The 25,403-nt window shown below is 36.7% G+C and overlaps 1 protein-coding gene across 2 annotated transcripts in view; it reads right to left on the bottom strand.

Annotated features, from left to right (window-relative positions):
• The window catches only part of MAP2K5 (mitogen-activated protein kinase kinase 5), a 263,443-nt gene that overhangs the window by 123,717 nt on the left and 114,323 nt on the right, over positions 1 to 25,403 (bottom strand). For both annotated transcript variants that reach the window (XM_001174814.6, XM_001174812.7), the window contains exons 12-13: positions 24,824 to 24,885; positions 18,783 to 18,831 (exon numbers count right to left, since the gene is read on the bottom strand). In XM_001174814.6, coding sequence (XP_001174814.1) covers positions 18,783 to 18,831; positions 24,824 to 24,885 — 111 coding nt within the window. The remainder of the gene's footprint in view (positions 1 to 18,782; positions 18,832 to 24,823; positions 24,886 to 25,403) is intronic.

The raw sequence follows: 25,403 nt of genomic DNA, 5'->3' as shown, positions 1-25,403 counted from the left end.
GTAGATATAAATAATATTAGGACTTTATTAAACTAGGTTAAATCTGAATTCATGTGGCAGAATTTGAAGCAAATAGAATCCCTTTAAATGTTGGGTTAAGGACAGCTCCCCTGATTTAAATTTTGTTATCTATTGCATAAAATATTCTACCTTATATCCAAAGTATCAACAATCCTATTATATAGCCACTGAACTTATTACTTCAAGGTTTCATTTAAAACATGCAAGTTCTACAACTTTTTTTTTTTGAGACAGAGTTTTCGCTCTTGTTGCCCAGGCTGGAGTGCAATGGCCCGATCTCAGCTCACTGCAACCTCCGCCTCCCGGGTTCAAGCGATTCTCCTTCCTCAGCCTCCCAAGTCGCTGGGATTACAGGCGACTGCCACCATGCCCAGCTAGTTTTTGTTATTTTTAGTAGAGATGGGGTTTTGCCGTGTTGGCCAGGCTGGTCTCGAACTCCTGACCTCAGGTGATCCACCTGCCTCAGCCTCCCAAAGTGCTGGGATTACAGGCATGAGCCACTGCACCCAGCCTACAACTCTTTTTTTTTTATTTTTTGAGATGGAGTCTTGCTCTGTCACCCAGGCTGGAGTGCAGTGGTGGGATCTCACCTCACTGCAAGCTCTACCTCCTGGGTTTACACCATTCTTCTACCTCAGCCTCCCAAGTAGCTGGGACTACAGGCACCTGCCACCATGCCCGGCTAATTTTTTGTATTTTTAGTAGAGATGGGGTTTCACCATGTTAGCCAGGATGGTCTTGATCTCCTGACCTCATGATCTGCCTGCCTTGGCCTCCCAAAGTGCTGGGATTACAGGTGTGAGCCACCACATCCAGCCAACCTATAGCTCTTAAGAATAGCTCCAGGGGCCAGGCGCAGTGGCTCACACCTGTAATCCCAGCACTTTGGGAGGCCAAGGCGGGTGGAACATGAGGTCAGGAGATCGAAACCAGCCTGGCCAATGTGACAAAACCCTGTCTTTACTAAAAATACAAAAAATTAGCTGGGTGTGGTGGCATGTGCCTGTAGTCCCAGCTACTTGGGAGGCTGAGGGCTGAGGCAGGAGAATTGCTTGAACCCAGGAGGCAGAGGTTGCAGTGAGCTGAGATCACACCACTGCACTCCATCGTGGCAATAGAATAAGACTCTATCTTAAAAAAAAAAAAAAAAAAAAAAAAAAAAAGAATAGCTCTAGAAACACTGAAATGATTTGATTTTTTTTTTCTTGTTTGTTTTCAGCTTCACTCGAAGCCATAGACAACAGCACAACAGATTAGGCAGAAAGATTACTTTTAAGGAGGTAGTTATATTTATGCTTATTTTAATGCAATATCAAGTTATGGAAAACAAACAGCAATTGAAGGCATACAGCTTTTCATTCAGTTCACTTAAAAACATCACAGCCTTTCTTCTGTAAGCAAAGCACAGAAAAGATGAGTCATTAAAGTGACTGATTATAAATGGCAATCATCAGGGCAGATGTAAGTCATTTTGGTTTAATCAGGCCATTAATTATTAGGGTTTATCAATTAGTTTTATTGAAGGCAAGGGAGCTCAAATGAATACTAGGGCATTGATTTTAACTGAGACATTTTCTCAAAGAAAATACAAATGAGGTGTGTTGAAGCTTGGAATTATGGGTCCTCTTCATACCACTAAAGAGAAATAAGTTTCTTCTACCGCAACACATAAACCTTTAGTGAAAAAGCAAACTAACTTATTCTCCTTTTGCATTAAAAATATCAAGTTTAGGTGTTTCCTAATTTAAGGTTTAGGTTTAAGCTATCTTGGCCAAGAGATGACTATCATTTTGGAAATAGTAAGATAAAGGTACAATGCAAAGTGGCTCATTTTTAATATCCAATACTCCTTTTTTCATTTTAAAAGATTTAGTCATTTTATGCAGTAGGCTTTTATAGGCATCAAAATAGATTCCTGTGGGTCAGATTCCCTTAAAGGAAGCAGAGTGATGCCCTGGAAGGTGCCACTGCATACTGACTGTGAGACTGGACGAATCATTTAAACCTCTCTGAGCATACATGTATGTGTGGGTGTGTGTACTCACAACACTCGCATGCTCAGTGTTGAGCACACAATTTCACTTAATTCTCATAACAATCCTGAATTCTCACTGACAACCTTGCCAGTGTTGGAAGATCAGATATCATCCCTGATCTTGTACATCATATCCTGTATATGATATCCTGATATCTGATATCTTGATATCTGATCTTCCTACATCGACAAGGCTGTTAAGAGAATGAAGTGGGCCTGTGTGCTTAGCACTGCTGGCACAGAGCTAGAGGTCAGTGAAATGTTGAATGAATCAAATGAATGGGAAAAACATTTTGTAAACTTGAATGTACCAAATATACTATAAAGCTACTGCTTTGTAGAATCAGTAATGATGACTTCCACTCTAGGAAATCAGGATGTGGATCATTTAATACATTGGCTTATATCCAAATGCTAAATGAGGTTAACTTTCATTATACCAGCTCCACCTGAAGGCAGGCTTCTTCTAGGGTAGCAAGTGTGTTCAGCTGGGATCACAGACGAGTTAACATTATCCAATCACAACATGTGTCTCCTGTCACAATACTGTCTCACTCCTTCAGTGAGATTTCACAGTAAGCTGGGCTTTTTAACGATGATGCAATAAATCTTTGAGTTGCAGCAGTGACAGCCCAAGTAGATAATAGGTGGTTATGATGCAGTTCCATCCAATAACTTGAAATGCTTAGAAGATTATTAGAAAAATATCAGTGGGCAGAAAGAATGGAAGAGTTTACTAAAAGAGCCTTCTGTCATGCTAAGGATAATAGTAGGTGGTTTTAGGTAAATAAAAATCAGCCTCAAAGTGTCTTTAAAACTTAAACATAAAGCTATCATATGACCTTTGTAGTCACTATGTGGTCACTCTTTAACAAAGTATGAAACATTGGTTCATTATACTAATCATATAATATATACCAATGGTAAAATAATTATTTCTTCTCAAATCTGATATGCGCTAGATGGCCTGATGAACTATGATTTACAAATATCTAAAGAAATATACCAATTCCACTCCTAGGTATTTACTCAAGAGAAATGAAAATACAGAACCACATAAAGACTTGTGTATGAAAAGTAGTATTATTCATAATCGTCCCAAAGTGGATACAATGCCAAATATCCCTCTACTAGTAAATAAGCAGACAAAATGTGATATATCCATACAATGGAATACTATTCAACAATAAAAAGGAATGAACTACAGACACATGCTATAATACAGGCACATCTCAAAAACATCATGCTAAGTGAAAGAAGTCAGGCACAAAGATTTCATGTGGTATGTTTCTGCTTATATAAAATGTCCAGAAAAGGCAAATCTGTTAAGAGTCAGAAAGTAAATCAGTGGTTCCCTGGGGCTGAGGACAGGAGCAGGGAGTGATTGCCAATGAGCATGAGGACACTTTTTTGGGGTGATGAAAATGTTCTAAAACTGGATTATGATTATGGTTGCACAACTTTATAAACTTACTAAAAATCACTGAATTGAGTAGATGAATTTTATGGCATGCAAATTATATATCAATAAAGCTCTTTTAAAAAATCAACCTCAAAACACAACTTGATTTCTCATTACCATGACTAATTACTAATAAATAAATTGATAATCCATAGTTTCTGCAGGTGCTTTTGTGGTCACTGTGGTCACTCTCTTACCCTATAACAAAGTATGAAAGATCAGTTAATTACATATACTATATATCAATGGTAAAATGGTTATTTCCTCTTAGAACTGATATGCACTAAGCCTGATAAACCGCGATTACAAATATTTAAAGAAAGATATTAATTTTAAAATGTTACTTTTGTGTATTTGAGATTATTTCAAAAAATGAGTAAGGCTATGTCTATAAAATGTAAAAACAACTGATTCAAACATGAAAAATGTGATCCACCAACCATAGTTGCCTCAATAACCACAAGTAGCTGCTCTGATTTTCAGGCTGGACTGATTTTTTTCCCCCACTGAATTGGCCAAATTGACTGTGGAAATTGGTATCATGTTGAGACAACCCACGTTGCCACCCATAACTGCCTCACGCAGGAAACTGTATCTTTACACATTCTGCATCAATTAGCCATTAAACAATCCACATAAACAGCATCAAGCAGAAGCTTGCTAATAAAGGCCAGAGCCTCAAGAGCATGTGCTTTCCCAACATCTTCACAAAAGGGCTCCTCCGCCCACTGCCCAGCCCCTGCCCCCAGCACAATCAGGGGTCAGGGTGGGAGGTTACCCTTGGCTAGGATCTGGCTGGGTGCCGAAGGGGCTGTTCAAAACAAATAAAAGCTCCTTCACAAAACTACAGTTGGAGTTACTTAATGTGCTTTGTATAGGGACCCAAACGGTAATTTCCTTGTAAGATTAGTTCTTTTTTTTTTTTTTTTTTTTTTTTTGAGATGGAGTGTCACTCGGTTGCCAGGCTGGAGTGCAGTGGCACGATCTCACCTCACTGCAACCTCCGACTCTCAGGTGCAAGCGACTCTCCTGCCTCAGCCTCCTGAGTAGCTGGGACTACAGGTGCTCGCCACCATGCCCCGCTAATTTTTGTATTTTTAGTAGAGATGGGGTTTCTCCATATTGGCCAGGCTGGTCTCAAACTACTGACCTCATGATCCTACCGCCTCGGCTTCCCAAAGTGTTGGGATTACAGGCGTGAGCCACTGTGCCCGGTGTCTGGTAAGATCAGTTCTAAAGAAAATTGTGATTTTTGTATCAGCTATATGGTTTCTTTTGCCAGAAAAGAAAAACCATACCAATTGAGGATTCCCTTTTTGTTATGACCTATTCACATCAGGTGCTGTTGGTATCTCCAACTTCTACTTCCTTTTGGTCTTTGTTTCATATTTAAACATTTAATTTGCTCTGAACTTTTACATGTCTCACTGAATGCTCTTAGAAACAGGCATGGTACGATTGTTACAGAAACATTTTTAAATGTGGCATGTGGCTGTTGTGGGATGATAACGGAGGCAGAAATAAACTTCTCTTCAACTTTTTCCCCCTATAAAGCAATTACACTGTGTGAATACCAGGAAGCCACTCTCAGTTTACCAGGAGCCAGAGGGCACATTAGCAGGTCTCCACTCCTAGTAACCTCTCCTAGCACTGTGCCTGGGATCTTCAGCAATGCTCTTTCATTATGTTTAATTGTCTTATGAAAAGAAAAAAAAACAATATATCTATCTAGTTATTTCTTGGGGACTGCATTCTAATGAATGAGAACAGCAGGTACAATTAAATATAGACTATGCTGACATTCTGCACTACAAATTCATCTGTGCACAACGGGAACATACTTAAGAGAAAACCACATTGCAATATAAAAGTTATTCTAATGACTCCATTACATAAGAAAGGGTAGGTCATCCAAATATTCTTGCAAAGGCCTTAAATAAAATTAAACCGCATAATTAGCCATCCTCAATGGCAGTTATTGCCTGGAGTCTCATGATTCGGTTCAGAATGGAGGCAACAAACGTGCCCTTTCCTTCTTCAATAAAGGCAGGGGACCTGCGACATTTACAAGATTAATAACAAGGGCAAAAAGGCCTGAGCTTCTCAATTCTCCCTCTCTTAATCCTTTCATAGTAAGTAAAAGAGATTTCCTTCTAAAGTGGTGAATCTTAGATTCCTGCCTGTGATGTGTACATACTCTGGTCAGTGTTTAGGAAAACCCAGGTCTGGAGGAATGTGTTCCTGCACAACCTACTTCCCCAAGTCTAAGATACCACTGACTGTTAAGACTCCTCTTGACTATAAAACATTTTTGGGGAAAAAGGAAAGAAAACAAAGGAATACCACATTATATGCATAAATAAGATGTAAGACAGCAGACTTGACTTGGAGCGGTGTGTCCAGAAGACTAATCCTGGTAATTTGTTTTAAAGAAATAACAAAAAATTATGGTAGATAACACTTACTTGGCACTTAATATATACCAGGAACTGGGCTAAGTGCATTATTATCATATGCATTACCTCATTTAATTCTCATTATAACCCTTGAGATAGGTACTATTATTAACCCCATTTTACAGAGGAGGAAATCGAGGTTCAAATTAATGAAATTACTTGCCCAAGGACACAAAACTAGAGGCTTCGACTAGTAAAGCTCTTAAGCCTTAACAAACTGCATTATATTTATGAGCTAAATCTTATTGGAACTAATAGGATGGATTATCCCAGCTTTGGCAGTGAATAGTTGGGTGATCTTGGGAAGTTCACAAAGAAAATAGCCCAGATGTTTTAAGTTCTTTATATTCACAGGCAAATTTTCTAAGAAAAGGAGATGTTAACAGGAAAGTGTGAGGAACGTTCTAACTATTCCCTCTCATTTAACCTCTTGCTTCTTTTCTTGAGAAATAATTATTTGACATAATAATAGCTGTTATATGCCAGGTACAATGCTATGACCTCAAAGAAGTTAAGAAGCTGACCCAAGGTCACATAGCTAAGATGAATTAAGAGGAAGAACCAGAACTTAAACCTGGGTCTGACCCTCAAACTAGAGCTTTTCCATTAGGCCACCAACCACTTTCCTATGACTTTTTCCTATGACTTTTCCTATAACTAAGCAAGTTTTTTAGGCTGCTTGAGCCTTGATTGCTTCACCTAAGAATGGAGATACAATGATACCTCCTCACAAGGTTATTATAACAATTAAATAAAATTATACATACAAGAGAGCTAACACAGTAGCACATACAAGGTACTCAATAAATGATATTAGTAAAATGATTAATATTGTTATTATTATGATTGTACCCAATCCAGAAGGAACTTAATCTTCCACCAGCAAAAGAGTAGATTTGATTTCCATGATGCTGATCACCTTCAACCATGCCTTTAAAGAAAGGAAGAGACATGGAGAGCTCTTCCAACTGCTAAAGCTGTCTGTCCATTCTGCTTGGCAAAATGTCCCAAGGATAAATCTCTTACTTTAATACGAGAAAGGGGAACAAAAGATGACTTCCAATTTTGCCACATTATAAAAAGTTCTAGGAGAAAAACACTGTCCTCAGAAAATTATGATTCAATGTATTCATCCAACAAATATCCACTAGCATACAATCAATGCCATAAATTCCTCTACCAACAGAAATGACCCTGTCATTCATCATAGAGGTGCTCTCTCTCTCCCTCTGATAAGCTCCTAAACTTCAGGTTTGTGTCAGAGACAAAGCAATGATCAGAGCTAACTGTGGGACTTGGTGAATCAAACATTCATCCACACACTGGGGGCATCTTGCTGGGTGGTTGAACAGAAGCTTACCCTAATGGATACTATAGAGACTGGTGAGCCAAAACACACAATGGTCACACAATCTGCTTCAAATCCCAATCCCCTGCAAGTCAGAAGGCTTTTAGAGGTGGGGACTGGGGAAATAACTATCCTCTTCCATTTGCATTTGTTCCTTGAATGACACACGACGTCTTTCCTTATTTCTCCTCTAAGGCTTCCATTGATACTCATTTTCAGAATGGAAGAGGGTAATTTCCCTCTTACTGATTTCCTAAAAGGGATGACTCTGCCTATGATCAAATCCTACCACAGAAGCATGGGAGAGAGAAAAACTAAGTCCAGGACAACCTTCTCTGATTAAGCTGACCTTCTGAATACAGGTAACTATAGAAAGATGATATATTCTTTTTTTGTTGTTTACATTAAGATTTTAATTTTGAGATAACTATAGATTTACATAGTTATCTCAAAGTTTACATTTACAATGGTAAGAAATAATACAGAGACATCCTGTGTACCCTCCACCCAGTTTCCCCTAATGGTAACATCTTATAAAACTGTAGTATAGTATCACAACCAGGGTATTGACACTGATGGTCAAGATGGAGAACATTTCCATCACCATGAGGATTCCTCATCTTGCTCCATTGTAAACATTCCCTCTGTCTCCCATCCTCTCAGCCCCTGGTAACCACTAATGTGCTCTCTCCATTTCTATAATTTTGTCATCTCAAGAATATTATACAAATGGAATCATACACTATGTAACCTTTGTGACTGGCTTTTTCACTCAGTATAATGATCTGGAGATTCATCCAGGTTGTGGGCATCAACAGTTCGCTCCTTTCTATTGCTGAGCAGTAATCCATGGTATGAATGCCCACAGCTTGCTTAACCATTCACCTGTTGAAGGACATCTGAGTTGTTTCCAGTTTTTGGCTATGATGAATAGAGCTGCAATAAACACTTGCGTACAGGTTTTTGTGTGAACAGAAGTCTTCATTTCTCTGGGATAAATGCCCAGGAATGCAATTGCTGGGTCATACGGTAGTAGCATGTCTAGCTTTCTTTCTTTTTTTTTTAAATGTCAGCAGTGGGGCTGTATCATTTTACATTCCTACCAGCAATGTATTAGTGATCCAATTTTTCTGCATCCTCATTTGCTATTGTTACTATTTTTTATTTTAGCCATTCTGATAGGTATATAGTAATATCTCATAGTGGTTTTAATTTGCATTTCCCTAAAGGCTAATGATATTGAACATCTTTTTCATGTGCTTATTTGCCATCTGTGTATACTCTGCAGTGGAATGTCTCTTCATGTCTTTGCCCATTTTCTAATTGGATTGTTTGTTTTTCTACCATTGAGTTTTGAGAGTTCTTTATATATTCTAGGCACATATTCTTTTAAAAGAATACTTTTAAGACATGTAGCGTTTCTGGTCTCTTGAAAATCACAACATACTGCAAATACAGAAATACCCTGTGATCACCCAAGGTAAACAGAATGAATGACCAATATGGGGAAAGAGGCTTAATTTCTCGAGATGTTCATTTGTGTGGATAGTGTTAGAGCTGGAGAAAAACCAACAACCTAGAGTCAGAGTTTGTTTACCCCGTTAATGGGCTAAGTCTTTTTTTCTTTTCAAAAACATACACATTCACAAGTTGTAATCTACTATAGCGCTGGATGTGATTAATATTTATTATATTTAAAGGACAATATGGAAATGATTTTTACACAGGAGATAGGGTGTTAACTGTGCTCTCAACACTAGCACTTGTATAACAAATGCCTCCTTCCAGACCCATCTGATTAAACAGCCTGAGAGCTCAGGGAAGGAAGAACGCACATACTAGCTCTCTCATCATTACACATGGCAACATAAAACCTACTGGGAATGACTCCTTTTAAATTGACTTGGGTTACTCAAACACTAACCAGTTCTTTTAAAAAAGTGTTTGGGGCCAGGCACGGTGGCTCATGCCTGTAATCTCAGCACTTTGGGAGGCCGAGACAGGTGGATCACAAGGTCAGGAGATCGAGACCAGCCTGGCTAACACAGTGAAACCCCGTCTCTACTAAAAATACAAAAATTAGCCAGGCATGGAGGCACGTGCGTGTAGTCCCAGCTACTTGGAAGGCTGGGGCAGGAGAATCATTTGAACCTGGGAGGTGGAGGTTGCAGTGAGCCGAGATTGTGCCACTGCACTCCAGCCTGGGCGGCAGAGTGAGACTCTGTTTCAAAAAAATAAACAAACAAACAAAAACTGATCCTCCAGAAAGCAAAAAAATGTCATAGGTTATTTTAAAATTCACTATAATGTATATAGTTAATCACAAACTATGTAGATCTCTGCAAAAAACAGATTGTTACAAAGCTTTATGCAAATTATCTTTTAATAAATCATTAAAAATTAATCAGGTTAGTTTTCTATTGATAGCAATACTTTCCAAGAATTCTTTTGTTTAAGAATCACTTTATCCAGAAAATAATCATTCCCTAATTTATTTTTGCCACAAATCCCAACTTTTACACACACTAACATACTATTTTAACTACCACCTTGACATCAAAATTTCTTTCCTAAGGAATTCAAACATCTTACCTCTACCAAACCATTTCACTTTTCCCATTTAATAAATATAACAAAATAATTTTGGAATATACTACAAATATTCTTATAACATTTTTAATCTTAAAATTTATACTGATTTCACTTAAAGGACAATATCAAATATATAACATTTACCTGCCTACACTATTTTGAACTGTTACCCTCTCACCTTCCCATTTTCTTCAAAATTCCTTCCTTAAAAAGGATGCCCTTAGATGGGACTATCTTGTGCATTTTTTTGCAACTTCCTGTGGATCTACAATTGTTTCACAATAAAAAGATTTAAAAAAAAAATGTGTTCCAGAATTGGAAAAAACTACTTTAAAGTACATATGGAACCAAAAAAGAGCCCACATTGCCAAGTCAATCCTAAGCCAAAAGAACAAAGCTGGAGGCATCAGGCTACCTGACTTCAAACTATACTACAAGGCTACAGTAAACAAAACAGCATGGTACTGGTACCAAAACAGAGATATAGATCAATGGAACAGAACAGAGCCCTCAGAAATAATACCGCATATCTACAACTATCTGATCTTTGACAAACCTGAGAAAAACAAGCAATGGGGAAAGGATTCCCTATTTAATAAATGGTGCTGGGAAAACTGGCTAGCCATATGTAGAAAACTGAAACTGGATCCCTTCCTTACACCTTATACAAAAATTAATTCAAGATGGATTAAAGACTTAAACATTAGACCTAAAACCATAAAAACCCTAGAAGAAAACCTAGGCATTACCATTCAGGACATAGGCATGGGCAAGGACTTCATGTCTAAAACACCAAAAGCAATGGCAACAAAAGCCAAAATTGACAAATGGGATCTAATTAAACTAAAGAGCTTCTGCACAGCAAAAGAAACTACCATCAGAGTGAACAGGCAACCTACAAAATGGGAGAATATTTTCGCAACCTACTCATCTGACAAAGGGCTAATATCCAGAATCTACAATGAACTCAAACAAATTTACAAGAAAAAAACAAACAACCCCATCAAAAAGTGGGCGAAGGACATGAACAGACACTTCTCAAAAGAAGACATTTATGCAGCCAAAAAACACATGAAAAGATGCTCACCATCACTGGCCATCAGAGAAATGCAAATCAAAACCACAATGAGATACCATCTCACACCAGTTAGAATGGCGATCATTAAAAAGTCAGGAAACAACAGGTGCTGGAGAGGATGTGGAGAAATAGGAACACTTTTACACTGTTGGTGGGACTGTAAACTAGTTCAACCATTGTGGAAGTCAGTGTGGCGATTCCTCAGGGATCTAGAACTAGAAATACCATTTGACCCAGCCATCCCGTTACTGGGTATATACCCAAAGGATTATAAATCATGCTGCTGTAAAGACACATGCACACGTATGTTTATTGCGGCATTATTCACAATAGCAAAGACTTGGAGCCAATCCAAATGTCCAACAATGATAGACTGGATTAAGAAAATGTGGCACATATATACCATGGAGTACTATGCAGCCATACAAAATGATGAGTTCATGTCCTTTGTAGGGACATGGATGAAATTGGAAATCATCATTCTCAGTAAACTATCGTGAGGACAAAAAACCAAACACCACATGTTTTCACTCATAGGTGGGAACTGAACAATGAGAACACATGGACACAGGAAGGGGAACATCACACTCTGGGGACTGTTGTGGGGTGGGGGGAGGGGGGAGGGATAGCATTAGGAGATATACCTAATGCTAAATGACGAGTTAATGGGTGCAGCACACCAGCATGGCACATGTATACATATGTAACTAACCTGCACATTATGCACATGTACCCTAAAACTTAAAGTATAATAATAATAAAATAAAAATAAAAGAAAAAAAAACGTGTTCTTGCTTTCCATCCAAGTTGTGACTTTACATGTCCTTATTATAATTCCTTATTAATTATAATACTTCATTTTCAGTGTCCCTGATACTTTAAAAACAGTTTCCCTTAAAGATGCCTTTTGATTTGATAACATCAGTCTGGTTTAGAAAGCAACATTTTCTTAGCTAAGGCGCACGGCTTTAATTTTCAATTATTTGTTTTATACTTTAGTCTCTTATCTTCGGTTTTAAAATATTTCATATTTCCTAGAATTTCCCACTTTGAAGGAATACCTTAAATAATTTATATATATTAAGCACCTAGAACAGTGCCTGGTACAGAGTACATGCTTAATAGTCATTATTGTTATTATTTTCATCACAAAATCTACTCTTGGAAATTCTCCCCTCCCTTTTCTCTTTCTTTTCTTTTATGTCTCTCTGATTTTCTTTGTTCCCCACCTTATCAACAGGTCACACTTCCTTCAGTCAGGAAATCACAGAACCCAGAACCTTAGCTCTTGAAGAAATCTGAGTGATCATCCAGCTACTCTTTCATAGTATATATGAGGGAACAGAGGCAAAGAGAACAGGAGTGACCTGCCTTTCTGGGGTCACCCAGTGAGGCAGTCAGTCAGTAGGACTGAATTGGGAATGTCAGATAAAGCCTTATTCCTTCCTAGAAACTGAGCTTTTAAAATTGTCCAACAGGTTAAGTCAGCTCTGCAGATACGCAGTTCTTGGTAATATCTCTGGGGAAAAAATCGGCTTAACTACAGAAAGAACTGTCCAATTTCCAGATGTTTCAAATTGTGCCAATGATAACAGCAACTTCTAAGTTTCTGTTTCTCTTCCCACTATCCTCTCTTCCCTGACCCTGTCTCTCTCTTTCTGGCATTGTAGATATCCTTTAAATCACGAGGGTTGGTTTTTTTTCTTGGGGTGCGGGGGTTGGTTGGCTGTTTTTTAAGCTACTGAGTTACTAGATCAAACCTAGGTAGGATTTGTCAGAAGCCATGAAGATACAGAAATAATGACAGAATCACCAAGACCCTTTGAAAGAATGGTTTGTCCTTTTGGCAGGGAAAACTTCTTTCTAGAGTGTCTACTGCACTGCTAAGATGTAAGAAGAGCTTTTCTCTGTAAATCTGGTTTACTTTTTAATTTTAAAATTTGGTTTACTGAGGCATAATTTATACACAGTAAAATTCACTCACCCTTTTCAGGTGCACACGTCTTTGTTTGCTAAAAAAACACATATAACCATGTAACTACCACAAAAATCAAGCTACAGAACATTTCCAACATACCAAAATGTTCCTTCATGCCTTTACAGTCAACTCCTCCTCCACTGTTTGTCAAGCAGTGATGTTGATGTTCCATCCCATAGGATGGAAAATTGTATTTTGCTTTTTCCATGTATGTATTCTGCCTTTTCCAGAATGTCATATAAGTGGAATCACGCAGCTGGTAACCCTTTGAGTCAGCCTCCTTCATTTAACATGAAGTATCTGATATTCACCCATGTTGTTACATGTATCAGTAGCTTGTTTTATTGCTGAGTAATATTCCACTCTGTGGATGTATTACAGTCTGTTTTTCCATTTACCAGCTGAAAGACATTTGGGTTGTTTCCAGTTTGGAGCTATTATGAATAAAGCCACTATAAAGAGTTGCCTAAAGTTTTTGTGTGGACATATGTTTTCCTTTCTCTTGGGTAAGTATCTAGGAAGGGGACTGCTGAATCACGTTGCAAGAAATTGTCAAACTATTTTTCAAAGCAGCTGTACCATTTTATATTTCTACCAGCAATGTATGAGAATTCTAATTGCTCTGTATTCTAGTCAGCACTTCATATTATCAGGTTTTTTGTTGTTATCTCTTTTCAGGGAAAGAAAGTAGCAAGAAGTATTTTTAACATACTAAACTGTTAACAATTTAAGCAACCTTGACGCCTTTCTCTTAAAAGTCACAAGCAATCCATCAGGAAATTCTATCGACTATACATTTAAAATATATCCAGAATCACCACTTCTCCCCATCTTTATAACTATCTCCCTGATCTGGGCCCCTGAAACTTACCTGAATTACCAAAACATTTTCCTAACAGCTGATTCTACTCTTGTCTCCCACACTCAGATACAGACACACTGGCCTCTTTGCTGTTCCACTAACACTCCGGGCACATCCTGTGGTGTCTACTCTAACTGTTTCTCATATATCTACTTGACTAGTAACCCTCCCCTTTCAAGCCTTCCTTCCAAACTCATCTTCCCTATGAGGTTTCTTTGATTAATACGCAACCTACCCTTTGCCTCCCCTAACCTCAATCTACTTTTTCTTTTCTATTATTAACAACCCTCTAACACACTCTGTATTCTACTTATTTATTATGTATGTTATTGTTTAAGAAATGTTTCCTAACCCACTCTATCACTGCTAGAATATGAGTTCTATGATCATAGAAATCTTTTGTTTCACGTATTGATGTGTTTCAAGTACTGTGAACAGCGCCTAGAACGTAGTAGGTACAAAATAAATAGTTGCTGAATGATCAAACTAACACTGGCTTTGGTATCTAAGGTAGCACTAATTGGAAAGTCTGTGTGAGGCCAGATTTATAAAAGAGAAAAGCCAAGGGTAGAAAATAAAATTTGTAACATGTATACTGAAACTACAAGGCTTAGTTTCTTTAAACACAAATCTATCTGGCCAGCATTTTCCTACAGAATTTCTGCAAAAACGTATTTTTAAAAAGTTCTCCTATTGGAGAAAGTAAATGAAACTAACCAGGTTCATATATACAAAAAAACTCCTGGCACACCAACTATATAGGTTTTTTTTTCTTCTATAAACTTCCGCATCTGTGTAAGATGGCCCCAGAATGATTGCCAATTTTATTTTCTTAATCTAAGTTCTATTCTCATTACCCTTGCATTTCTATTTTTTATCCTCAGGGAAAGAGAGAGCAGTTACTACCAGTGCATTCTTACATCTTCCCAAGAAATGGCATAGGTGTTAATCTTGTATTTATGTTTGATGTGGGTAATGATGGCTATGACTGGAGCTGTAGGTTTATTAATATGCAGGGCTCTCACCTCATTAGTGGCGATGTATGTTTTGAAGTGAAGCTGCGATGTTTCCTGTAATGTCGGATCTGGCCTAACAGATTTTCTCAGTGTTCATTTTCTTTGTTTTTACCCATAGTCAGCACATGCTATGCTTATAGTGCTCTCACATACGCCTTTTAATAAAGACAACTTTTCCACAGTAGTTAATTTGGTGGGCATTTCAAACATTTTTAATAATTATGTCCTCATGTGGAATTATCACACGTTTGGTTTATTTTAGAGAAAAGATTTTCATAATTTTTGACTCAGTAATATAAAGTATACTAAACTCTCTCCCTGGCTTGGTTTTGGAGTGGTGTATTCTTATTAACTGAATAAAGTGATTAATTCATGGTTATAATAAAAACATGCCACATTCTTAGCATTCAATAGTTTATAAAGTCCCTGCATATATATCTCAACCAAATCTTAAAAAGAGCAAAATAAACAATAGTAACACCTGACTGAATATAACATTTGATGATCCATTATGAATAGCAACTGCTGTGCTTCAATTTCCAAAACAATTTCCAGTTAACATAATATACTATCAAATAAACTAACTTTTACCAGACTAACAAGCCTCATGGGATGAGTGGTTTGCCGCTGCTTATTGCTCAGATTTCATTCTACTCTACAGTCCTCACTGGATATAAACTACGGGAGAGACTCCAGGTTTTCGAGAGTTTGTTTGGAAGCCATTAACTACATTTAATAAATTCTGTAATATACTATTTATTTATACACTTTCTATAGCTAAAATCCGGACCACTGTATTCCAAGGAAACCATATAAATGTGAGAAATAGTTTGTTCTCTTTTCTCATTAGATACTGAACACATCTCCATTTCTTAATCTTTTGAAATTTGTGCCCATAAGTACAAAGCAATTTCTTTTTTTTTTTTACTCTGGTTTTTAAGAACAGCATTAGAAAACGATGATCAGAGGACAACACAGGTACTTAGACCAAGACAAAGGAGGAAGAGGTATAGATCACTCATTAGTATTTCTCTTTCACCATCTTCTTTTCACTGTCCTCTCACAATGTCTAAACCAGGCTCCCCCAGCCCCTGCAGAAGGACCCCTGTTTTTGATTTGACAATGTGACACATGTTCAGCTAGAATTCCCATCATCATTCTTTTAGAGAAAGCAAAAATGAGTACATGTGCTTTTAAGAAGGAACAGCAATGAGCTTATATAGCAAAAGTGCATAAACAAGTATATTACCTATTTAATTGCCTTAGCTGAACTTAAAAGCTCTGATCTTTAATTGCCTGATTGAACTGATCTAAAAAGCTACAATTTTTTAATCAAGAAGAAAATTAAATAGCTTTTTGGTAAATAAAAAGGCATCTTTAATCTTATTTTTATGGAATCCAAGTTATTAAATATGGACAAAACCTCTAAAATATTAAGTTAACAACTACTCAATCTAAGGTAAATTTCTCATTACAATGCTTTACAGAAGTCTTCAGGGACACCTGGCTTCTTTGAAGCTTCAGCAAAAACACATGCTTTTAAGTCCAGAAGGTAAAAGTTTCCATGAATAGCTGGGAAACTCAAAAGCTAAATATGAATATATCTAATGAGGTGTATTACCACAGGATATTTATTTCTGTAGTTGAGTGGCCATAACTACTGGGACATAACTGTTCATCTGCACTGCAATTCGTTAGTCTTTCCATTGAGACAGATGTAGGTGCACACTCATTCACTGAAATTCCTTGAAAGGACTTGTCAGCCCTCTACCACTGTTCCTACTGTGTCCCCAACAGATATCTTCTTCTCACAACAGGTGGCATTTTATAGCAGGCTACTCTCCGTAGGAATTGGGCTGGCCAGCACCAACTGAAAAAATAAGTACAGGCCCAGGATTCCCTCTTGAAACCTCTATGCTCTCCATCAGTCAAACCACTGCAGCCCTTGTCCGTCACTAACGAAAGAGCCCTTTCTTAGCCCAAGTTGCAACCAGGGATGAAAAGAAGGACCTACTGGCTTCTGAGAGGCTCTGGTCAACCAAGCTTGGCCACAGTGATCATGAAGTGGTTTCTACTGAGAATCTGACCCTAGACATTATTTTTAGATCCAGACAAATCCATCTGAAACATGTCTATCAAGATCCCATTTCAAATGAAAAATTTAGTTATTTCTCCCAAACCCAGAGTAAAAATTAAAATAAAAAAATTTAGATACAGGAATACGAAAGGTACATCAACTTATCAGCATGATTTCTAATTTTAAAGAAGAAAAATCAAGATAATGGCAGAATAACTAAAACGTATTTCCCTATCCACTATAGTTCTTTGTGCTACTAAGATTCCTTGCACAAAGTTATAGCTAGAGAGGGATTTCATTACAAGCCAGAATTAACCTGTATGCCCAGATACATGATGATCCTAACACTCACTTTCTAACAACACTCGAATTTCCATGGCACTGCCCTTTTAAAGAAAGCTTTACTATTAAGAATGGATGTTTTTCCTTTAGTTCTTTTGTCAAATGGATAGATGTCCATTTTTTAAAAAATCAATAAAATTTTGAGAACTGACCATTGGGTTAATTCTTATTAAAATGGCTATCACCACTTTACCGGTTGCTGGGTGTGCGGAGGTAGGAGTACAGGGAATAGAAACAATATAAGTTATATCATGTTGAATACTGTTATCTCTTACTCTTGGTAGTCAAAAATGTTCAATTTTTTTTCATCCACCAAATTTGTTTACACACTTATTTATACCCAGAGAAAGTAACACTAACAAAACTCACCCTCCCTACACCTACCTTTCGCACCAACTATACTCTAGAAATGGAGTGGACTGGCTTTAAAAATAAATCTAGTTTATGATTCCATTTAGTCAGTTAAATACCTTCAAAAACCTGACTATTTGATTTGTCAAAATCTAGATACCCTCATTAAAAACAAGGATTTCAGAAGAAATGTGGAATCACTAGGCTATTAAAACCACCACAAAAGAAAACAACCCTTAGTGACAGATATGACATCACAGTTGAAAATATCAGTTGTTTTCTCCATCTCACAGTTTATATCCTTAAAAGAAAAAACTTTCCTTTAGTCACAACTAATGTGTATGCTGTTCCATTCCCCAAATGTACATACAGCTAAGATGAGCAGATGTGTAAAATTAAACAGCACTGTTAGTAACACTAGACCTTGAAGTTGCTTTGTTATAGTCTCTTTCTCACTTAATAATTTGCTCCAAATGAATTCAGATATTTTGGGAACATTAAAAAAACAAAAGGAGATTCCTTTTGCAATATTCAACACTCATCTGATTGTTCTCTCATGTGTTCTGTTACTAGACAAGGGGACTATTCCTGATGCTTTCACCAATATCTTATTTAAAGTTTTACTTTTGGCCAGGCGCAGTGGCTCCCGCCTGAATCCTAGCACTCTGGGAGGCCGAGGTAGGAGGACTGCTTGAGGCTAGGGGTTTAACACCAACCTGGCCAACAGAACAAGACCCCATCTTTAAAAAAATTAAAAATAAAGTTTTTCTTTCCAGGTATGTGAAGCAATCTCTTAAGGAACAGTGTGTGATGCTATCTGAAATGTTAATAGAAGGAAGGATGTAATTGTACAGAAAGCAAAGGTTTTGCATTAACAATAGTTAAGTAAGACAAACAAGATCCTGTTATTTTCAAATACTATGAAATATCTTTTTACAAGTTTGACAAAGGTGATTCACAAAAACACACTACCAAGTTTATAATCTAAATGAGAGCAGCTGATGGAGAAAACAAGAAAAATAACATTTATAGAGCAGCCATCTTTTTGAGTACCAGATGTATCAGCTGGCTTAAATGTCAGAACACTTACTTTAAAAATCAAGGTATCTGGAGAGACCCAACCCCACCCCAAATTAAGTCCAAGCTTATAAGCCCAGCACATACCTCTATGTAAAATCTTTAAACTCCACAAATAAGTAAGGCCTTTAACAACCTAAATTTAGGAAAAAGAAAACAGTACAATTATCAATTATGGTTTTTATAAGGAACTTTCCATATTTAAATACATTCAACATTTTTTTTTTTTTTGAGACAGGGTGTCACCCTGTCACCTAGGCTGAAGTGCTGTGGGGTACAATCACTGCTCACTGTAGCCTTGACCTCCTGGGCTCAAGCAATCCTTCCACCTCAGCTGCCTGAGTAGCTGGGACCACAGGTGTGCACCACCATGACTGGCTATTTTTTTTTTTTTTTTTTTTTTTTTTTTTTGGTAGAAACAGGGATCTCACTAATGTTGCCTAAGCTGGTCTTGAAGTCCTGGGCTTAAGTGATCCTCCTGCCTCAACCTCCCAAAGTGCTAGGATTACAGGCGTAAGCCACCACACCTGGCCTAACTCTTCCTTTAAAACTCTGTCAATCAATAAGCATTTACTGAACACCTCCCATTTCTGTGTGAGGCTTTGCGGGAAAACCAAATGCAAAAGCCACAGGTTCCTACCTTTAATGAGCTTATAATCTTCTGAAGATAAGGTACTCCAAATTAAAGAAATAAGTGCATGTGTATATAAAATAATCTGGAAGTACCTATGCTGAATTCACAATGATGCTAAGCCAGGGAAGGAGAGAGACAGGAAAAAGGGAAAATGGCTTTCTTAATTTTCTATACTTCTGTGTGTAAAACTTTTTTTGAAGTCATGACACTTATGACCAAGGAGAAACTTTTCTTCTGAGACAGGATCTCACTCTGTTGCCCAGGCTGGAGTGCAGTGGTGCAATCATAGCACACTGTAACCTCAAATTCCTGGGATCAAACAATCCTCCCACCTCAGCCTCCTGAGTAGGTGGGACTACAGGTGTACACCACCATACCCTGCTAATTTTAAAATATTTTTTGTAGAGATGTGATCTTGTTTTGTTGTCAAGGCTGGTCTTGAACTCCTGGCCTCAAGGGATCCTCCTGCCTCGGCCTCCCAAATCCCTGGGACTACAGGTGGGAGTCACTATGCCTGGCCTGGAGAGACATTTTTAAAAAGTTAACTAATGAAATAAGGCAGTGGGTAGAATAGAAACTGCTTTTCCCATCAGGAGTCAGAAAGGCTTACTAAGGTGTTACATCTTGAGTAACGGATTTAACTTAAATGAAAAAAAGAAAAGGAAGTGTTTAGGTCAAGGTAAAAATATATAATCAAAGTACTGGGCAATGTACTCTTCCAAAATATCAAAGTAAGGAAAGACAAACACTGAGGCATTAGAGAGACATGACAACCAAATGCAATGAATAATCCTAGACTGGAGTAGGACCAGAATTTTTTTTCTTTTGTCTATACAGGGTATTATTGGACAATTGGTGAAATTTGAATAAGGGCTGTTGAGTAGATAATAGTATTGTATCAATACTAGTTTCCTGATTTTAATCAGTGATTATGTAAGATAATGTGTTTGTTCTTAGGAAATAGATACCTAACATATTTGGGGATAAAGGCTGTGATATCTGTAACTTATTCTCAAATGTTTCAGGAAAAAACATGTTTATAGATTTTTAACCAAATATGGTAAACTTTTAACAACTGGGGAATATGGGTGAAGCATCTGTGGGAATTTTTTGTATTAGTCTCACAACTTTTCTGTAAGTTTAAAATAATCTCAAAATAAAAAGCTCCCCCCAAATTTATAAAGTATATTGGGGCAGGAAAGAATGAAGTATATCAAGATGGTCCTCATAAGCCAGTCTGGCTGGTGCAAAGCATATATGTTGACAAGGCAAGGTATTAAAAGGGCAGGTCAAGGAAATAAAATGAGAAAATACAAACATCTGAATTAGATTTGCATTTTTCACTCTCATAGCCTGAGTTAAGAATAATTAGTTGAATGAGATACTGAAAAAAGATGTTTCCACGTCCCTAAGTATATAGGTTACAAGTACTACCTTCTATGTGGAAAATTTAATCAGTGGTCACCATTAAAAACTTTAAAAATCTTTATGTATAAATTGCTATAAAAGGAAATGCACATGTTTTATTCATAACCACTGACCCTATATGCACATGAGCGTGAACTTACCAATTTCAAGGTTGACTATTCATAATTAGACACCAGATACACTGAACAAATCACTATTGGTCAAAATTTACTGTAAGATTTACAAGTATTCATCACTATAGAGAATTCTGGGTAAGTCAGGACTATAAGAACAAGAAAATCTACCATTACCCATGAGAAGTAAATGAGTGGTTTACATATCTTGAAAATGGTAAGAAAAGGTTAGGGGTTAAATATGCAAGAATTCTAGTTGATCAAGGAAGCCTAAGAGCAACTGTGAAATAAGAAATGCAATGGGAGAAAGCCAATTCCCAAATACTAAAGATCTAGAAGACAAAATCTATATCAATTAATACTGAGCAGAGGTTAACATATTTTAATTGTTCTCAAAGGGTGCAATGTGCTCCTGAAAGATTTGCTAACATAGATTCATCAATTCTAGTATATGTTTGTCTATTCTAAGAGAACAGCATACATTTTTATAGCAAATGACTTGTTCCACAGTTTGGAAATAACTGGCATTACAATAAAACACATGTATTCTGGACAGGAAGACAATACAGAAAGAAAATATCAAAATATTAATAATGATAATTTTATCACAGAAGGAAATATAACAAAAATATTTCTTTAAATGTTTATAAAAATTAACATCCATAACGATAACAATTTTCTCTTTGAGTAATAGGAGGAGGTCATCTTATTTAGCATGGAGGTGATCATCTCCATTCTGAGGAAGAAGGGTTAAAATTTTCAACTTAGAAGCTTAGCTGCATGTTATAAAAACTATCCATTAAAGATAGCTCACCACTAAAAATTGGTTCCATACAAAATGAATTTTCAGAAAACATGTAGGGGAAGGCAATCCAATATATTCTGATAGGTAGAAAAAAGTAAAACAAATACTGATTTTATAATATTTGCTAAAATTATTCATTTTGTTAGAGATTTAAAAAGAAAATATTCTTATTCTTTGTCAAAATACACTACATTTTCCTTTAGAAACATGTAAATTCTGGTGAAAAAGGAGCTAGAAATCTGTGAACTGAAAATCTAAAGGATATTATTGGTATTCAGTAGGCTGGGTTTCACAACGATGACTTCACAAAGCCTTGACACTAAAAGTACTTATATCTGTTGTCAATCACTCGCTCCTTGACATGTCAAGTGCACCTCCTTTCAGGGACAACTTCAATCAACATTAGCACTCAAAATACAGTACACAATGTCACTGCTTCAGAAATGAGAAGAAAAATAGAATGTGTTAGGTGGCAGGGAAAGGCAGAAAGGCATTCCTCTTTATAGAAGACCAGATTCAAATGGATAGTAGAGAAAAACCACTGAGCCACTGAGTAAGTTGGAAAGCTGAAATCAGGTATATATAAATTCCTTTGGGGGAAAAAAAAAAACTCTCTTGCCATACATTTTACATGAGAAAATTTGAATAACATATCACACAGGTCGACAGAGGTCCATGCTGTAATGAACCTTGGACCTATGAACCTGCCTTGCATGACAGATTATTAGACCTTGGAAAATAAAGTTAATTTGGGAAAAGAGAGATACCTAAAGACATGAAAAGAATCTGAAGCAATTGTGTTGCTCCATTATTCTCTCATTCATAAGTCTCTCTTTTTATTTTTTAGCCTAGCTCTTTCTTCCACTCCTGCCTCTATTTTTTTTTTTTTTTTTTTTTTTCTCATTCTGTTAGGAAAACACACTGAGAAAGCAAGGTCTGGTGTCAGACAGCCCTGTGTTCAAATTTGTACTGACTAATTAGATGATAACTCTGGGCAAGCTGGTTAACTTTCCCAAACCTCATCTTGCATGTGCACAGAGTATGTTCAATAATCCACACTTTACAATGTGGCTGTAAAGGCTAAATGACATAATATTTGTACAGAAAGCATGCAACAGTGATTGGCACAGGAAGTATTCAATATACACCTATTTCCCTACTCTCTCTTTCTGATTCTGTTGCTTTTGACTTGGCAATAGCACCCTTGTGTTTTCTTGGCCTCCATGAGGGAACTCAAGGGAAAGATGTTGATGCCATCTTCAGTACACTTTCAGAGAAATGACCAAGGATACTGGGAACACAATCAGACTACGGGAATATTTAGTTTACACACCATAGCCCACAGCCCATCAATTTGCTAGTCTTATTTTGACTAGTACAACCCTCCTGGTGCCAGGTATTAGCCATGGGCCAATCTGGTGTTTGTCAGCTGCAACAAATGATAATCCAAATTTGTAGCCTACTCAGGAAACATACAAAAAAAACTACATTTTGGAGGCATTATACAAACCCAGGCTCCTGCAGAATTTAGCATGGAGGTGATCATTTCTGTCGCAGACAAAGAGCAAAACTATTAAAAGCATTTCTTCTACTCCAGCTGTAAGTAGTTTTCATTACTATGACCTGATGAGCCATAAAAGCTGGAGAAATTGGACACATATTTAGGGGGGAAAACCCCTAATTAAAAAAAAGTAAGGGCAAATATAAACAATCCTTCAGAGTAGCTCTTACTTTAATGCCTTTCACTAAAATAATTTGTGTCATATTTTCATTCACTTAATAGGCAAGCCCTGTATTTGACGCTGAATTATTTTTTCTGCTGACTCTATTCACTTCAACAGTCTTCCTACTCCAGTAGAACTGAAAAGATAGGTGGCCTTGTGTGGATGCCCTAAACAAGAGGGAAGTAAGATTTATGAAGTTCAGGAAGAACATGCTTCTCTACTGAAGATGGCAGATTTCTATTTTTGCCAAGTTCCATAGATAACTGAGTATATAGAAGTTGTATACTTTTTTCTTTTTCAATTGGTATCCTTGCCTTTTTTTGCCCTTTATTATACATGTTATTAAACTTTACAGCCAAGAACTGCCAAAAGCCACAAAGCATTCATTCTCTCCTGGGATTAGAACAGGAAATGAAACATTTTTATTTTCATCTAAAATAGTGAGTTAAGTACTCAAATTTCATACTAATCTACATGCACATGTAGATGAGAAGCTACTTAGCAGCAATAGCATCAGAAAAGAAAGTTCTCATCACCCAGGGCAGTTCACACTAATAATTAGAAAGAAAAAAGGAAAGCTGTGAATTACAATGAACTAAGACTAAATAAGTGTCCATGTTCGATTAAAGAATTTGAGTTGTCAGTTTGATGTATAATGAATGTGAAAATCAGCCATTTAATTAAATGGTACATGGTACAATCACTTTGTTCTGCATTAAACCACTGAAGTTATCATCGTGCCTTTAGTTTAGCAATTGTTTACTATTACACCACCCCATGACTTCTCTTAGACACTGTTTAACCTACATTATTATAAATGTGAAATATAGAACTTATGAGAACATTATAGTAATGTTAGTTTAGTTTATATATTTCATCAGTATATTAGTACATATAGAAAATACAAGAATATGGGAAAACTGCTTTAAATCACAAAGGGAATAAATTTCTAGATGTAGTTGATGAAAAAATTAAAAACCAAGAACATAAAAAGACTGCAAAAAATCTTTACTAATACTACTTTGTTCTTAATAAATTAATATTTTCTCCTAGACTGCTTTAACTCAGACTTTTTAAGTATTTGCTACTCATATGCTAATCATAACTACAAAATGTAAAAACAAAACAAAAAACAGCATTTTTTTTTTAAGAAGAAGTTGGAAATTTTACGAGTCAACAAGAATACCAAGGTCCCTGCAAACACATGAAACTAGAACAGGTTGGAGCACATAAGCGTGTGACTATGTTGTGATGTTGGGTGGGCTGGTCTATGAAAAGAAGAACAAAACAGGAGAAAATCAAGAAGGTCTTAGGAGCCAACTGGGATTGAAGAACAAGAAAAAACATTGAGAATGTAAGAAGAATGAGCTTGATTAGAAGGATTAAATCACTCAAATTTCCTAACACTGAAGCCATATACTTACTGCTACTGCAATTCTTCCAAGGACATGTTCTGGCATTTTCCTATATACATCCAAAGATCCCCCTGTAGAGATAAACATGCCACATTACTACAAATGAAATTACCAGAACAATGCACTGGGCTTCTCCTGTGTATTCACTGTGAGAATACATTTTTACACTTCCTACACCACGCATTGGATGTGTAGTATAAAACTTTTTAGTCCAATGTTATCTATAACATAATCATACTTCCTGATGAAGTATAACTAGATATTTCCATTTTATTCTGAAGTGTATAGTCACATACATGAAAAACTGAAAGAAACTAGTCAAGGGCAAGCTAAGAAACTACACTTTATGTAAACTTAAATACATACACAAAATTATAAAGATCAATATGACAATTAAACATTTAGTTGCCTGCCTTTTGTAACAGTTTTTCTCAAATGTAAACCAGGGTAATATCTTAGAATTTTCACATTAATCCAACAAAAGCTGGAATATATGCAGAGAACCACTACGTTGCTCATTAATGATATGATTATGAGATCTATTTTAACAATATGTAATAACCTTTCTTTAAGAGTCAAATTGAGGTAT

The sequence above is a fragment of the Pan troglodytes genome, chromosome 16 (assembly GCF_028858775.2).
Source record: "Pan troglodytes isolate AG18354 chromosome 16, NHGRI_mPanTro3-v2.0_pri, whole genome shotgun sequence".
Lineage (NCBI taxonomy): Eukaryota > Metazoa > Chordata > Mammalia > Primates > Hominidae > Pan > Pan troglodytes.
The sequence above is the reverse complement of the archived record's forward strand: the minus strand, read 5'-3'. Positions and strand labels throughout refer to the sequence as shown.